The sequence below is a fragment of the Salvelinus fontinalis genome, chromosome 26 (genome assembly GCF_029448725.1).
Source record: "Salvelinus fontinalis isolate EN_2023a chromosome 26, ASM2944872v1, whole genome shotgun sequence".
NCBI classification, from domain to species: Eukaryota; Metazoa; Chordata; class Actinopteri; order Salmoniformes; family Salmonidae; genus Salvelinus; species Salvelinus fontinalis.
Window position 1 is genome coordinate 21,268,780 of NC_074690.1, and position 17,970 is coordinate 21,286,749.

A 17,970-nucleotide genomic window follows, 5' to 3' on the forward strand; every position below is an offset into this window, starting at 1 on the left:
TAAACGTGCACCCAAGAGAGCCACCAGTACCGAGTTTGGGAAACCCTGATCTATATTGAACAAAAATATGAACGCAACATGTAAAGTGTTGGTCCCATGTTTCATGAGCTGAAATAAAAGTTACCATACTCACAAAAAAATGTTCCATACTCACAAAAAGCTTATAACTCTCTCATACTGTGCCCAAATTTGTTTACATCCCTGTTATTGAGCATTTCTCATTTGCCAAGATAATCCATCCACTTGACAGGTGTGGCATATCAAGAAGCTGATTAAACAGAAAGGTGCACCTTGTGCTGGGGACAATTAAAAGGCCACTCTAAAATGTGCCGTTTTGTCACACAACACAATGCTACAGATGTCTCAAGTTTTGAGGGAGCATGCAATTGGCATGCTGACTGCAGGAATGTCCACCAGAGCTGTCGCCCACCCAACGCCATAAACATTGTTTTAGAGAATTTGGCGTTGTATGGGAGAGCAGTTTGCTGATGTTAATGTTGTGAACAGAGTGCCCCAGGGTTGCGGTACGGGCAGGCATAAGCTACAACACATTTTATCAAAAGACAATTTGAATACACAGAAATAATGTGACGAGATCCTAAGGCCCATTGTGAGGCAACGTTTTTTTAAGGTATCTGTTACCATCAGATGCACATCTGTATTCCCAGTCATGTGAAATCCATAGATTAGGGCCTCATTTATTTATTTCAATTGACTGATTTCCTCATATGCACTGTAACTCAGTAAAATCTTTGAAATTGTTGCATGTTGCGTTTAGTTAATATTTCACTCATAAACAGGTGTTACTAGCTCTTGCAAGTACGTATTCAAATAACCAATAATAACATAACAACAAAATAGGTTAGCTATTAAGGACGTTTAAAAGACAAATGACATACTTTTTTGTAACCTCGTCAGTCAGTCATTCTACTTTCATTCATTGTCCAGTCGGTAATTACAACACCATGACACATTTGGCCACATGTTGGCGCCAAATGACAATAAATTCTTTCCACCGTCCACCGTCCATATATAGTTTGCACGAACAACGATCGCCTTAATTTACTGGTAATTGCTTTGGAAGACTGTCCCTATTGCTTGTGGAGATATGCTCTGATGAGGTCGACTGACCGAAAGCTTTTTGTAAGAAATTAGCATCTGACAAGAAGTGTGTGGAGACGGTTTCCTGTTTTTCCTGTTTTTTATTTTGCCTCCTGCGCCTTCACTAATCGATTTTGGATTAGTCTTTAGAAAATGTGTTACTTTTGTTATCAATCTTTATACAATATAATAAAAAAAGAAGACAACCTGATGTTGGCTACAATGATTGAATACACTGTAAATACAGAAACGTGTATTTTATTGTTTTTAAATGACCACACTGTGTGGATGTCAATGTTAACTGGATGTAGAATAGACCAAATTCCTCCATGAGGAAGATGATTGGTCCAATTTTTCCGCTCACCTCTGGTCCTGGCCGGTTCCCCTGACTTTATTAGCGCAATAGTTTGCGCAATAGCTTGGAATGAGCGTCGTACATAAATATGGAGCAGGCAACCAAGAATTTCAGAATCACTGTCACCAGGTGTGAGCTGTAGTCAGCTGGAATTTTACACCGGATTGCGATTCAATAGAATCTTTCGGAATGAATAAAGTAATCTGCGTTGTTTTGCTCTCTAACGTCTGGATCTATTTCTGCGAAGGAGGTGAGAATATTTATTTTGATACTCTTATAAATATATTATATTGTGAAAATATTGTATATGGCTTATTAATAATAGTTTATAATTATACTTTTACATAAACTTATCGATTCGAATGTTTGTAATGGAAAAAAGAGATGAATGGATACAATAATACAACTTTGTATAGCCTTCTAAACTTTTGCAATATATTTTCAGTGGACCCTTGCTGTGCACAACCATGTGAAAATAGGGGCTTATGTAATTCAAAAGGCTTCGACGACTATGAGTGTGAATGCACAAGAACTGGATATTATGGAAAGAACTGCACAACTCGTAAGTGAAACATTTTTAGGAGGTCTAATACAAATTCCATCGATATTATGTATATCATTATTCACGAGGAGTATTCGATATTGTTATTATAAATATTTCTTACTCCCTCGCCACTCTGCAGCTGAATTCCTAACATGGATAAAGATATCATTGAAACCAGCACCGAATACTGTGCACTACTTCCTTACACACTACAAAGGGGTGTGGAATGTCATCAACAAGATCACTTTTGTGAGAAATGCTATCATGAGCTATGTCTTGACATGTAAGTTGAAATAATATCACATTTTTGATAGATCATGAATGAAAGACTGTTGAGTCAATGTATTATTTGGATATACCTGTATGATATTTACTGATATGGGAAGGGTGGAGATAAAGAAAGAAATTAACGAAATATGAGTGAAAAAATACATGATAAATATTTTAACAATATTTAACAGATTGCATTATTAGCTCAGTTTCTGAACAAATTAAATAATGTTGCTCTCTGCCTCTCTATTTAATAGCCCGCTCACATTTGGTGGACAGCCCACCGACTTACAATTCTGATTATGGCTACAAGAGCTGGGAAGCTTACTCCAACCTGTCTTACTATACACGGACCCTTCCCCCATTGCCAAAGGGCTGTCCTACACCTATGGGAACTGCAGGTAAGTGAGCTCCCTCCTAACCAGTCTTTTGGGATTCCTTTTCTAAGACCATGGAAGCCTTAGAAATTAACTTCAGACCGGTTTCTAAATCATTCCCACCAGTCGAAAGTCACAGCCTTCTGAAGTTTCCAAGACGAGGCTGAACGATATGGCAGTCGAATTAACATAATTGTAACTGTCGTTAGTAACCGAATAAAGATTTTGTTGAGGTAGGACCCCAAGTATTTTGCTAACATCGCTCCTTCTCCTTATAGGAAGAGCCGTGCTTCCAGATGCCAAGCTTGTGGTGGAGAAGGTTATGTTGAGGAAGCGGTTCATTCCGGATCCTCAGGGTTCCAATCTTATGTTCGCCTTCTTCGCCCAGCACTTCACCCACCAGTTCTTCAAATCAGACCTCAAGAAAGGACCAGCTTTCACCAAAGCCTTGGGCCATGGCGTAAGTCTAATTTACAATACACAACCAATAGTGGGTCTGTCATCTGAAAATATTTTTCCATTTTGTTTCATGGTTGACTTTAACTTCTAGGCTTGGAGTGTATGTTTGGACTCACTCTTTACCTCTGTGTTTCAGGTGGACTTACACCATGTCTATGGAGACACTCTGGAGAGACAGCACAAGCTGAGGCAGTTCAAGAATGGCAAACTGAAGTATCAGGTTGTGAATGGCGAGGTCTACCCCCCATTGGTAAGGGAGGTTGGGGTCGAGATGCACTATCCACCCCACGTGCTCGAGGAGCACCGCTTCGCTGTGGGCCACGAGCTTTTCGGCCTGGTCCCTGGTCTCATGATGTACGCCACCATCTGGCTGAGAGAGCACAACCGCGTCTGTGACGTCATGATGCAGGAGCATCCCGAATGGGACGACGAACGCATTTTCCAGACCACACGCCTCATCCTAATTGGTGAGTTATCAGTACTAAAACTGGACACACCTACTGTGCCTACTGTACTGTCTTAGATCCTTCAGGTCCTTATAATGGGAATCGTGTATGATCAACGTGAGGCAATGTTTGAGAGTGTTTTAGAAACCGTACAATGCATACAGATTAAAACAGCTCTGTGTAAAACAGATCAAAACACTATATTTAGTGGGTGTCAGATATTTATTGAGCAATATCTCACCAACCTTCTCATGCATTCTCTTCCTTCCTTCCTTCCTTGCAGGCGAGACCATAAAGATCGTGATCGAGGACTACGTCCAGCACCTGAGCGGCTACCACTTCCAGCTCAAGTTCGACCCGGAGCTCCTGTTCAACCAGCGCTTCCAGTACCAGAACCGTATTGCAGCTGAGTTCAATACCCTGTACCACTGGCACCCACTAATGCCTGACACCTTCAACATCGAGGGCCGCGCCTACACCTACCCCCAGTTTGTCTTCAACAACTCCCTGGTTACAGAGCACGGCATCAACAACCTGGTGGAGTCCTTCACCAAGCAGATCGCTGGAAGGGTGAGTTGTCTAGTGTACATTGGCGTCCTATGGGAAGCAGTGGTAGAAAAAGTACACAATTGTCCAACTTGAGTAAAAGTAAAGATACCTTAATAGAAAATGACTTCAATAAAAGTGAAAATAACGCAGTAAAATTCTACTTGAGTAAAAGTCTAAAAGTATTTGGTTTTAAATATACTTAAGTATCAAAAGTAAATGTAATTGCTAAATTATACTTAAGTATCAAAAGTATAAATAATTTCAAATTTCTTATATTAAGCAAACCAGACGGCACCATTTTCTTTTTTTTTTTTTTTTAAATTCACTGATAGCCAGGGGAACACTCCAACACTCAGACATCATTTACAAATGAAGCATGTTTTTAATGAGTCAACCAGATCAGAGGCAGTAGGGATGACCAGGGATGTTCTCTTGATGTGTGAATTAGACAATTTTTCTGTCCTGCTGGGCATTCAAAATGTGAAGAGTACATTTGCGGTTCAGGAAAAATGTATGGAGTAAAAAGTACATACTTTTCTTTAGGAATGTAGTGAAGTAAAAGTTGTCATAAATATAAATAGTAAAGTACAGATACCCCCAAAAACTACTTAAGTAGGACTTTAAAGTATTTTTATTTAAGTACTTTACACCACTGATGGGGAGTAGTGGGAATGGGGGGGGGGGGGGGGGGGGGCACTCGACACTGGAACATCCTTACAGCAATAGTATTTCATTGAGGCCTTTCAGTGAGAACTGTTTTGTCACAAATAAATTGAGCTGGTTGGGGAATGGTGTGTTTTCAATCTCAGTATACATCCAATTTCAAACATTAGACGTAGTAGTCCTTCCTAATGTTAGACGTGGTAGTCCTTCCTAATGTTAGACGTGGTAGTCCTTCCTAAGTGAACAATTCCCAAACTCCTGATACAGCTCCACTAATGAATCTTAATTCCTATTGGTTCCCAGGTGGCTGGTGGACGTAACCTGCCTCCTTCAGTAGTGGGCGTGGCAGCTAAGGCCCTGGAGCACAGCAGAGACATGCGTTACCAGTCCCTCAACGCCTACAGGAAACGCTTCAACATGAGGGCCTACTCCTCTTTCGAGGATCTCACAGGTGAGACACACATCTTAAAGGGATAGTTCGGGATTTTTTCAATGAAGCCCTGTATCTACTTTCCCAGAGTCAGATGAACGAGCCCGTGGATACCATTTTCCAGAGACATAAAATGGTATCCCCATGAGTTCATCTGACTCATAAAGGCCTTAATTGCCAAAATCCCGAAGTGTCCCTTTATTATTGCTATTTATTTATCCTCAGTCTAACTAGGTGAAAGGTTTCATTTAGTAAGCACAGGTGCATGGCAACTGAAGTAGTCCCTGGATAAAGCGACAGGATTGGTTCAGTCAAGCCCAGCTGTTTTGTTATTGGCATGGTTACTACCTACATGGCAGCTGCTGATATAGAGGGTGGGCAGGGAGTGGCTGCCGCTTATTATACCCTGAGGGTGTATTATTGAAGTCTGCACATGTAATCTTCAACGTACAATCACATACACATTTACACTCTCACGTGAGTTTCACACAAGGTTCAACTGTACTGTGTCTATACTTGCATCATTGAGTTCCTATAAAGACCAAAACACAGACTTGTCATAGCATGCACATTTCCACTGGGCACACACTGGTTGAATCCAAGTTGTTTCCACATAAGTTCAATGAAATTACGTTGAACCAATGTTGAATTGACGTCTGTGCCCAGTGGGTTGTTTTACATTTTATTTTGTGAGTGAAAGATTTAGTAGACGCGTGTGACTAGCAATGCCTTATATATACGCTAGATGACTGATAGTGCCAATATGGCCGACTGGTGGCTTCAAAGCCTTATAATGGCCAATACATAGCTTCAGCAATCCAGGGTTTATATACATCATTGGTGACTAGCAGGCTAGATTTATTAACCCTTTGTTGTTCTGTGGGTGTTGCAGGAGAGAAAGGGCTGGCTGCGGAGCTGGAGAGTCTATATGGGGAAGTGGATGCTGTGGAGCTGTACCCAGGCCTTCTGGTGGAGCGCCCCAGACCTAACTCTGTCTTCGGGGAGACTATGATCGAAATGGGCTCCCCCTATTCCCTGAAAGGTCTCCTGGGAAACCCCATTTGCTCGCCGGAATACTGGATGCCCAGCACGTTCGGAGGGATTGTGGGCTTTGACATCGTCAACACTGCTTCATTGGAGAGGCTGGTGTGCAGCAATGTCAAAGGTCCTTGTCCTATGGTGTCTTTTCAAGTGCCAGATTTTTTTAGAGTGTTTGAGCAGGCGTCAGCCAACGCAAGCGAGACACACCCGAGTGACGTGAACCCAGGTGTTCTGCTGAAAGAAAGGACTTCAGAGCTTTAAAGAGCTAAAGCAATAGGTTTTATTCAAATACACTTAGCAGTGTCTAGTGTTCTAAAGTTGCTCTCATTTTAGGTCGTTTTGCTGTATTTAAGATTTTATTGTGATATTTGCAAGCAAAAAGGATTTATTTTGCTGCAGCAATTATGACATTTAGCATGGCAATATGCAATTATTTTGTCCAATTTGTTGCAAAACTGCACTGACGAGAGAGAACATTTGTTGACATTTAGCTAAATTTAACCATATTATGCGGTAAATGTGCGTAATTATTTGAAATTGCCAGGCCTCTTTTTGTACTGCAGTGATAGGTAATTTGTATGCAATAATATTTCGATGATTTAACTGTTTTATGAGGAAATAGTGCAGTGATTGGACAAATTTATAAATATTATAATTTGGGATCACGGAATCCTTGAGGGACTTATTTAGTTATTTATTGTTTATTAATTTATGTATTTAATATTTATTAGTGTATTGTTGATTATTTAGTTGTGATTAAGTTATTTTGTCATGATTTATGTGTTTAAATATGAAAACCGTTTACTAATTTGTAATGCTTAACATGAACAAAAGTAAGTTAGTTTTCTCTGTATACACTGTGAAACTTGGAGTTACATGGGGCGGTTAAGAGCATTGGGCCAATAACTGAAAGGTCGCTGGTTCAAGTCCCCGAGCTGGCAAGGAGGAAAAATCAGTTGTTATTCTGCCCTTGAGAAAGGCAGTTAACCCCCAACAACAACTGCTCCCCGGGTGCCGATGATGTGGACGTCAATTTAGGCAGCCCCCCGCAACTCTCTGATTCCAAGGGGTTGGGTTAAATGCGGAAGACTTTTCAGTGGAATGCATTCAGTTGTGCAACTGTTTAGGTATCTCCTTGCTTGAAGCAAAGACCTATCCGAAATACTTTTATGTTGTTTGTCTGTCTAGAACTTGAACTACCGCATGGAAAATCAGCTGGGGTGTATTTGTCAGTCTTTTTTTTGGTCAAATATAATGTTATTGCAAATGGGTGAAGTGAATATTTGTGAGACTGTATTATTACAGAGTGAAATGAATGAATGCAAATGAATCACACTAATAAAATTCTTGATAAATTGATTGTCTTTCAATGCTTTCTTAAGTGCCATACCATTTTAATTGGAATGTAAATGGTGACTTTACTGTTATAAAAGGAGCAATCTGCAGTTCAAACAACAACAAAGTGGACACCCTGCCCCAGTTTTTGGTAAACAGCCGAGGGATGGGGCTGGAGAAGTATAACCAGTCTTAAATTCATAGATAAGGCTATAGATGCAAGGACTGACCATCCATGAGATCAAAATGATAGTTTTAACCATGTTTTGAGGCTAGACACTGTTATTACATTGTTAAACAACAATGGAACAAATTAAACATGCTTACAGATGAGGTATTGAAATTGAACAAAGCTCATGAGGAATTAATAAGTTATACTCTTCAAGAATCAATGGGTACATATCATTAATAATAAATGTAAGAATGGACGTAGGAATCACAAATTGCCCCTTTAACATGGTTGCATATAAAAAAATCACCCATCTGCCTGTGAATAAAACAAGTTAAATTTGACATTGCATTTATTATAGTGATTTATTTACTTAGAACCATTAGTCTTTCTGGGCTAATATTCTTGGGATTGTAGACACAACACTATGCAATACAATAGAAAAAAATCAACATTGTAATGAGTGGGCTTACCCCACGTCACACATACACTCATCTCATACCCAGACCACTCTAATGAAACTAGCTAGAAGGATGCTGTTGCTTAATAGATTTAGAAGGGAACAGAGAACATCCCTTTCCCTTTAATGTAGTCTGTCATTCTTACTCATTTCAAACTTTCCTTTACTCATACAGGGATTAACTTTAAAGTCTGAAAAGTGTTTGCCCATCTGACAAGTCAGGAGTATTTTTTGGGTTGGTTGAAGATCGCTTGTCCAAAAATGTGAAATGCTTGTTACTGGCAGAAGTGCCATATATTGCCTGGCGTTCACCTATACATACAGTAGGGGAGGAATCAGAAAGATAAGTACTGGATCAGTACTGGCTCAACTTGCACAATTGCCAGAAATTGTCTGTCTTTCACTTAAACAATGGGGAGGAACCAGAAATATACGTTTTAGGCTACTGGAATTCTTTGCAGTTTGGCTGTTTTAACTATAATTGTTTTATCACCGGCCAAATGGGGCAATCTCAGATCGGGCTCAACTGCTCAGTTGACTTGCCCCAGCCAATAGGGCAACGCTTAATGTCAATCCCTGCTTATACCAGTAACTTGCAACTTGGATTCTAGTTTATGAAGTTTTGGCTCAGCCACTGAGACTGAGTGCCAACAAACCGTTGGACAAAGGAAATGAATACACAGCCACATACCAAGTTAAATAGTGTGAGCAGCCAGGAAGGAAAATGTGAACAATCCAAATCCACTAGCAACAAGGACTTCATTATAATCCTGAGAATTTTATATGGGAATTTATTGGCATTTTATTTCATTTGTGTTACTTTGATATTGGTCAAATGCAGGTAAATGTTTTGTGGATGGTTTGGCTATGTTATGGTATGAAACCAAGTCTATCAATCATGACAGGTCTATTTATTGTGCTTGAAACCCATCACAGTGCTAGATGCTATCACAATAGTGGCATGAGAAATAATGTCAGTACTGAAGATGTCTTGAAAGTTAAGGAGCCTGTAGTCATTTTAGAAGGGGATAGAAATGTGTAGGCGTAACAGTAGCCTGGGTCCAAGATCTGCTTGTACTCTTGCCAACTCCATTGCTATCATTAACATGACAATTCCATAAGGAGTTATCAAAAGAGATACAAACTGGCACCCAGGCTAGCCTAATGGTAGTTTGTACACAACATGCCACAAAAAAAATGTATTGTGATGACATACTGTGTGCATTGGGACGTAAGCCTAACGCCTAGCTTACCTGTCACACATTAAGTCACAATGCCCAACTTTCTGGGTGTACAAGGAACAGAACATAAGCACCCTATTCAGTGTTTAATAGATTGTCTATGGTATCACCTGATTTGCCCAATTAGTGCTTGCGTTGCGTAATTAGTGCCTGGTTTGGTTGGTGCATAGCTTTGGATCATAAATTCTCTGCTGAACCAACTGGGAGGCTGCAGACTGCTGCCAACTATTTGTGTGGGCAGCTACAGTGGGGCAAAAAAGTATTTAGTCAGCCACCAATTGTGCAAGTTCTCCCACTTAAAAAGTTGAGAGAGGCCTGTAATTTTCAACATAGGTACACTTCAACTATGACAGACAAAATGAGAAAAAAATATCCAGAAAATCACAATTATGGTGGAAAATAAGTATTTGGTCAATTACAAAAGTTTCTCAATACTTTGTTATATACCCTTTGTTGGCAATGACAGAGGTCAAACGTTTTCTGTAAGTCTTCACAAGGTTTTCATACACTGTTGCTGGTATTTTGGCCCATTCCTCCATGCAGATCTCCTCTAGAGCAGTGATGTTTTGGGGCTTTTGCTGGGCAACACGGACTTTCAACTCCCTCCAAAGATTTTCTATGGGGTTGAGATCTGGAGACTGGCTAGGCCACTCCAGGACCTTGAAATGCTTCTTACGAAGCCACTCCTTCGTTGCCCGGGTGGTGTGTTTGGGATCATTGTCATGCTGAAAGACCCAGCCCCGTTTCATCTTCAATGCCCTTGCTGATGGTAGGCTTTGTTACTTTGGTCCCAGCTCTCTGCAGGTCATTCACTAGGTCCCCCCGTGTGGTTCTGGGATTTTTGCTCACCGTTCTTGTGATCATTTTGACCCCACGGGGTGAGATCTTGCGTGGGGCCCCAGATCGAGGGAGATTATCAGTGGTCTTGTATGTCTTCCATTTCCTAATAATTGCTCCCACAGTTGATTTCTTCAAACCAAGCTGCTTACCTATTGCAGATTCAGTCTTTCCAGCCTGGTGCAGGTCTACAATTTTGTTTCTGGTGTCCTTTGACAGCTCTTTGGTCTTGGCCATAGTGGAGTTTGGAGTGTGACTGTTTGAGGTTGTGGACAGTTGTCTTTTATACTGATAACAAGTTCAAACAGGTGCCATTAATACAGGTAACGAGTGGAGGACAGAGGAGCCTCTTAAAACCTTTTCTCAATAGGGGGTGCTGTTTGCACTTTGTAATAATTTCGTTCCCAAATTAAACTGCCTCGTACTCAATTCTTGCTCGTACAATATGCATATTATTATTACTATTGGATAGAAAACACTCTCTAGTTTCTAAAACCGTTTGAATTATATCTGTGAGTAAAACAGAACTCGAGTTGGAGCAATTTTCCTATGAGGATGTGAGAATGTTGAAATCTGCAGGCTGTTCTGAGGTCGGTTTATTAATTTGTCTGTCTTCTATTGGTTGAGATGCACTGCATACGCCTTCCCCTGGATGCCAGTGAATAGTGAGAATTGAAATGGAGTTGCTAGACAGATCTGAGGCCTTATAAATGGGCTGGCAACGTGGGGTTCTCCCTTTCTTCTCTTCGCCATGACGCAAAAAGGACCTCAGGATGTCGTTCTAGAAAGCTCCTGTTATAGCCCTTAGATATATCCGGCTCTGTTTTTATTCGATATAGGTGTTAAGGACATCATAATGTTGTTATTTTAAACCGAGTTATATCAGTTTATATCAGTATATTGCGATTTTCTGGTATTTATTTGTGCTGCGTTCTAGGGACTTGGGCACGTCTGGCCCACATGGCTAATGTTTACTGCTAATTCTAACGTTGAAGGCGACAATCTACCACCGAGCAACGATTCTTTTGGAAAAAGGACAACTTGCCTAAGATTCTGATGGGAGCTCATCAAAAAGTAAGAACTATTTATGATGTTAATTCGTTGTTCTGTTGAAAAATGTTAAACTCATATTCCGCCATTAATTTCGGTGCGGTCTCGCTTTAACGCACGCTGTATGTCGTAGTAACGTTAATTTTAAAAATCTAACACAGCGATTGCATTAAGAACTAATGTATCTTTCATTTGCTGTCCAACCTGTATTTTTTAGTCAAGTTTAGGATTAGTTACTGATTAGATTAGGTGCCTCTCCCAAGATTTCTCCCGACATTTTGTTGGCAGCTTGGCTACTTTTCTCATTGTATAATCACGATTTGTGCCGCTAAATATGCTCATTTTTTGGAATTTTCCAAGCTGTTTAAAAGGCACAGTCAACTTAGTGTATGTTCTGTCTGGGTTTGCGCCCCCCCCCCCCCCTTGGGTTGTGCCGTGGCGGAGATCTTTGTGGGCTATACTCGGCCTTGTCTCAGGATGGTAAATTGGTGGATGAAGATATCCCTCTAGTGGTGTGGGGGCTGTGCTTTGGCAAAGTGGGTGGGGTTATATCCTTCCTGTTTGGCCCTGTCCGGGGGTATCATCGGATGGGGCCACAGTGTCTCCTGACCCCTCCTGTCTCAGCCTCCAGTATTTATGCTGCAGTAGTTATGTGTCGGGGGGCTAGGGTCAGTTTGTTATATCTGGAGTACTTCTCCTGTCTTATCCGGTGTCCTGTGTGAATTTAAGTATTCTCTCTCTAATTCTCTCTTTCTTTTTTTCTCTCTCTCGGAGGACCATGCCTCAGGACTACCTGGCATGATGACTCCTTGCTGTCCCCAGTCCACCTGGCCGTGCTGCTGCTCCAGTTTCAACTGTTCTGCCTGCGGCTATGGAACCCTGACCTGTTCACCGGACGTGCTACCTGTTCCAGACCTGCTGTTTTCAACTCTCTAGAGACAGCAGGAGCGGTAGAGATACTCTTAATGATCGGTTATGAAAAGCCAACTGACATTTACTCCTGAGGTGCTGACTTGCTGCACCCTCGACAACTACTGTGATTATTATTATTTGACCATGCTGGTCATTTATGAACATTTGAACATCTTGGCCATGTTCTGTTATAATCTCCACCTGGCACAGTCAGAAGAGGACTGGCCACCCCTCATAGCCTGGTTCCTCTCTAGGTTTCTTCCTAGGTTTTGGCCTTTCTAGGGAGTTTTTCCTAGCCACCGTGCTTCTACACCTGCATTGCTTGCTGTTTGGGGTTTTAGGCTGGTTTTCTGTACAGCACTTTGAGATATCAGCTGATGTAAGAAGGGCTATATAAATACATTTGATTTGATTTATGTAAACTTCTGAACCACTGGAATTGTGATACAGTGAATTATAAGTGAAATAATCTGTCTGTAAACAATTGTTGGAAAAATTACTTGTGTCTTGCACAAAGTAGATCTCCTAACCGACTTGCCAAAACCATAGTTTGTCAACAAGAAATTTGTGGAGTGGACTTCAACTGTACATGGACAACTGAGCTGTCTATCTGTATGAGGACCTGTCTGTAATGTCTTTTTTGTTGTGTTGGAACCCCTGGAAGACTTGCTGTCATCATGGAATGGGGATCCTAATAAAATAAAATCAAAACCAGCAGTGTAAAGCGAAGGAGGGGGATGTGTAAAGCGAAAGAGGGGGATGTGAGTCTTTTTGGACTTTCCCTCATCTGTGATGTAAAGAAAACATGTGGTGTCGGAATGTCAGATGTGCTTCCAGGCATGAAACCACCCGATACAGGCATGTTGGAAATGAATGGGAGGAGTCATGTACTGGAAAGAGCTCTGCAGGGTGGTTATGCCTCCAATAACAGACCTGGAAAAACCCAACTCAATGTGTGTGTGTGTGTTTGTGGGTGTGTGAGTGTGTGGGTGTGTGGGTGTGTGTTCGCGCATGTCAACGAGCCTCACAGTCCACTTACAGGCAGTTCTTCTGGGAAAGTTGTACTAAGCATCTCTGAATGCTGGAAGAGGCATTAGTAGAGGAATTACGTGGAAACAACATTGATTCAACCAGTGGGTAAGGACCCAGTGCTGGAAGTGTGTAGCCTGTAAAGAGTCGTGGTTCCAATTCAAAGCAAGATAATTACCTTTGAGATTAAACTAAACTATTTTCCAAACGATTCCAAACTATTTTCATAGCTAATTCAATTGTAGGACCATAAAATTCCACGGAATAACATGGTCTCACTGAAGCTGTGGTAAGTTACAGAGGACCTGTTCTGTTTGGAAACCCACCAGCCAAGTAAAATTATAAACTTGTAGTAATATGTAAAGTCTGCATTTAGTAATGGTCTTTTGGGAAAAGGTATGTGGTCACATAAATGAAATTCATAATTTACCTAAGATGTTGGAGCCACCTTATCAATGTCATGTAATATAGGTCTAATGGCTGAGTGTGCCTACAGGCACAGCACATTTAGTACAAGACCAGTAGGTTTTGACCACAACAAAACATTTAGAGTAGTTGCTAATGCCTCTTTGTTGTAGGGGAATGTTTTTTTTACTCTCCCATCACATTCATTTAGGATGCTGGAACGCATCCCATTGGGCAAAAACTGGTTGAATCAACATTGTTTCCGTGTCATTTCAACGTTCCGTGTCATTTCAACGTCAACATTTCAAAAAATTCAATGTGGTGATGTTGAATCAACGCGGGAAAAAATCATCAAGGTAAGGGAATTTCATATTTCTTTCACCCAACTTTTAAACTAAATTCAAGAACACGGTGCCATTTTTTTTGCTGATTTCACATTGAATTCATGTTAGTTGACAACTCAACCAAATGTAAATCAAAACTAGATGTTGAACTGACGTCTGTGCCCAGTAGGATGACAACATGACCTACCATGGCACAGACATGTGCAGTCAAAAGACTCTGTCTCTTCTTAATAACTTCTAAACTGGAAAGGATCTGACTAAGAAAAGGAAATAATCTTCTTAATCATCAATCAGAAAAACATCCTTACAGAGGCATGCCTGCCTGCGCACACACACACACTCACGAAGGGCGGGTTCAACATTGCAGCAGACTTTAAAGGCGAGGCAAGACTGACGGATCTACAAATCATCTTACATCATAAATACCTACTCAAAATAATATGTAGATCAGTTACCCATGAAATATCACGGTTTTGGTGCTCTCGAACACGGCCAAAGACTTGCGTGTGAAGAGATAGTCAGGGCTGACTGACTTGGCTAAGGAGGGGGATTAGTGGAATGGGAAATTGACTGTCCAACAACAGTCAAATTAAATTAAATTGTATTTGTCACATACGATGAATACAACGGGTGTAGACTTTACCATGAAATGCTTTCCCTTCCCAACAATGCAGTGTAAAAAAGAACTTGGAACACAGCAGAATAAAATACACAAGAATGAAGCTATATACAGGGAGTACCAGTACCAGATCAATATGCAGGGGTACGAGGTATTTGAGGTAAATGTGTACATAAAGGCAGGGTAAAGTGACTAAACATCATGATAGATAACAGTCAAATAAAACATGTGCCGTGACTAACATAAGAATAGGGAATGACGGAGGAATTTAAAGGAATTAAAGGATGAAAGGAGGGGTAGCAAAAAAGTCATGTTGTTACAAGAAGAGGGAATAGGGGATCAAACCTGCTGCACAATATGTCATGAGTCACAGACTCACACTAAGGCCATAATGGCTATGCAGCTTAGATCTCCCAAACTAGGAGCGGTACCATGCAATTCAACAATGTGAATTACACTCAGTGGTGGAAAAAGTACTAAATTGTCATACTTGAGTAAAGTAAAGATACTTTTACTTTAGTAATTTTCTATTAAGGTAAGTCACGTAATAAAATACTACCTGAGTAGAAGTCCAAAAGTATTTGTTTTTAAATATACTTAAGTATCAAAAGTAAACGGAATTGCTAAAATGCACTTAAAGTATCAAAAGAAAAAATAATGTAAAATTCCTATTGACAGATAGCCAGGGCCACATTCCAACACTCAGACATAATTTACAAACTAAGAATTTGTTTTTAGTGGGTCTGCCAGAGATGCAGTAGGGATGACCAGGGATGTTCACTTGATAAGCGTGTGAATTGGACAATTTTACTGTCAAAATGTAACAAGTACTTTTGGGTGTCTGGGAAAATGTATGGAGTAAAAATAACATTATTGTCTTTCAGAATGTAGTGAAGTAAAAGTTGCCAAAAATATAAATAGTAAAGTACAGATACCCCCCCAAAATACTTAAGTAGTACTTTAAAGTATTTTACTTAAGTACTTTACACCACTGATTTACACTGAACAAAAATATAAATGCACCATGCAACAATTTTAAAGGTGTTACTGAGTTACATACATTTGGAAGATATTCAGACCATTTTCCATCCTTTGTTATGTTATTTATAGCCTTATTCTAAAATCGATTAAATTGCATTTTTTCCCTCATCAATCTACACACAATACCCCACAATGACAAAGCAAAAACTGTTTTTTTAGAAATTTTAGCAAATGTATAAAAAATTGCCATTCAGGCCAAAGAGTTCAATCTTGGTTTCATCAGACCAGAGAATCTTGTTTCCAAGTGGGCTGTCATGTGCCTTTTACTGAGGAGTGGCCACTCTACCATAAAGGCCTAAATGGTTGAGTGCTGCAGAGATGGTTGTTCTTCTGGAAGGTTTTCCCATCGCCACAGAGGAACTCTGGAGCTCTTTCAGAGTGACCAACGGGTTCTTGGTGACCTCCTTGACCAAGGCCTTCTCCGCCGATTGCTCAGGCGGCCAGCTCTAGGAAGAGTCTTGATGGTTCCAAACTACTTCCATTTAAGAATGATGGAGGCCACTGTGTTCTTGGGGACCTTCAATGATGCATACATTATTTGGTACCCTTCCCCCCAGATCTGTGTCGACACAATCCTGTCTCGGAGCTCTCTAATTCCTTCGACCTCATGGTGTCACGCCTTCCGACGAAGTCGGTCCCTCTCCTTGTTCGGGCGGCGTTCGGCGTTCGACGTCACCGGCTTTCTAGCTACTGCCGATCCACTTTTCATTTTCCATTTGTTTTGTCTTTGTTTCACACACCTGTTGTCAATCCCACAATCACTTGTTCATTATATAACCCTCTGTTCCCCACATAGTTTTTGTGAGTGATTGTTTTTTGTATATTCCAGTCCGTCTGTGTGTTCAAGATGTTACTTTGTATTTTTGTCCTTTTTTGAGTAAAACATGTTTTTTACTCGTATTTGCTGTCCTGCGCCTGACTCTCTCACCAGCTACACACAGGACTCATTACACATGGCTTGGTTTTTGCTCTGACATGCACTGTCAACTGTGGGACCTTATATAGACAGGTGTGTGCCTTTCCAAATCATACAGAATCACTCACCCGAAGAATGAAGTCAGCAGGAGCAGACGCCCTCCCTGTTCCAGTGGAGGAGCGCATTCAGCAGCACGCGACCATGTTCCAACGTCTGGGCACTGCCATGGATCGCGTGCTGCAGACTATGGATCGTTTTGAGAGAGGAGGTTTTTCAGCGCCTCCACCAGCTCCACTAGCGCGATTCGACTCGCGCTCCCGAGGGAGTATGATGGGACGGCTGCCGGATGCCAGGGTTTTATACTACAGCTGGAGCTCTACCTGGCAACCGTCCACCCGGTGTGTCTGCCCTCGTCTCCTGCCTCACCGGCAAAGCCCTGGAGTGGGCCAACGGCGTATGGTGTGAAGGAGATGCGGCGTTGGATCATTACGCAGAGTTCACCCGCCGTTTTCGGGCAGTGTTCGACCACCCACTCGAGGGTCGAGCGGCGGGTGAACGTCTGTTCCACCTGAGGCAGGGGACGAGGAGCTCGCAGGATTTCGCCTTGGACTTCCGGACCCTGGCCACCAGCGCGGGATGGAACGACAGGGCCCTGATCGATCACTACAGGTCCAGTCTGCACGAGGACGTCCATCAGGAGTTGGCCTGTAGAGACACCACCCTCACATTGGACCAGCTGGTGGACCTGTTCATCCGGCTGGACAACCTGCTGACTGACCACGGACGTACGGATCGGGACCTGTTAGTTCCATCCCTCAGCACCTCCGCTCCAACGCCCATGGAGCTAGGGGGTGCTGCACTTAGGGCGACCGGAGGGGCCATTCCCTCCACAATTTGTGGCCGCAGAGGGCACACTGCTGGTCGGTGCAGGAGGGGTCCCTCAGGGAGTTGAGGCAGCAGGCAGGGCACTATTGTGTCACCCCAGGTGAGTCGGCACCAGGCTCACCCAGAGCCCCCCCCCTGTTGCTCACATGTATGTGTTTGTTTCTTTTCCTGAGTTTTCCCCGCATTCCCAGCATAAGGCACTAGTAGATTCAGGGGCAGCTGGGAATTTTATTGATCGTTCATTTGCTAATATTTTAGGGATTCCCCTTGTTCCTGTGGATATGCCTTTCCCTGTGCACTATGAGTACCTCGTCATGCCATACGGGTTGATGAATGCTCAGTCTTCCAGGCCTTTGTTGACGAGATTTTCCGGGACCTGCACGGGCAGGGTGTAGTGGTGTATATTGACGACATTCTGATATACTCCGCTACACGCGCCGAGCATGTGTCCCTGGTGCGCAAGGTGCTTGGTCGACTGTTGGAGCATGACCT

General features: G+C 41.9%; 1 protein-coding gene across 1 annotated transcript; it reads left to right on the plus strand.

The window, feature by feature from the left end:
- Positions 1-336: 336 nt before the first annotated feature.
- On the plus strand, positions 337-7,594 carry LOC129823901 (prostaglandin G/H synthase 2-like). The gene is made up of 9 exons (XM_055882985.1): positions 337-1,706; positions 1,902-2,018; positions 2,140-2,283; positions 2,528-2,671; positions 2,926-3,107; positions 3,243-3,573; positions 3,836-4,122; positions 5,068-5,215; positions 6,087-7,594. Exons 1-9 carry the CDS (start codon positions 1,646-1,648, stop codon positions 6,494-6,496), a joined length of 1,824 nt encoding a protein of 607 aa, XP_055738960.1. The 5' UTR covers positions 337-1,645; the 3' UTR covers positions 6,497-7,594.
- Positions 7,595-17,970: the final 10,376 nt, after the last annotated feature.

Excerpts from the sequence above, each read along its gene's own strand:
- LOC129823901 (XM_055882985.1), top strand. The coding sequence starts at position 1,646 with ATGAATAAAGTAATCTGCGTTGTTTTGCTCTCTAACGTCTGGATCTAT. Across the intron at positions 1,707-1,901 it reads GATCTATTTCTGCGAAGGAG|TGGACCCTTGCTGTGCACAA; the intron begins GTGAGAATATTT and ends ATATATTTTCAG. Across the intron at positions 2,284-2,527 it reads CATGAGCTATGTCTTGACAT|CCCGCTCACATTTGGTGGAC; the intron begins GTAAGTTGAAAT and ends TCTATTTAATAG.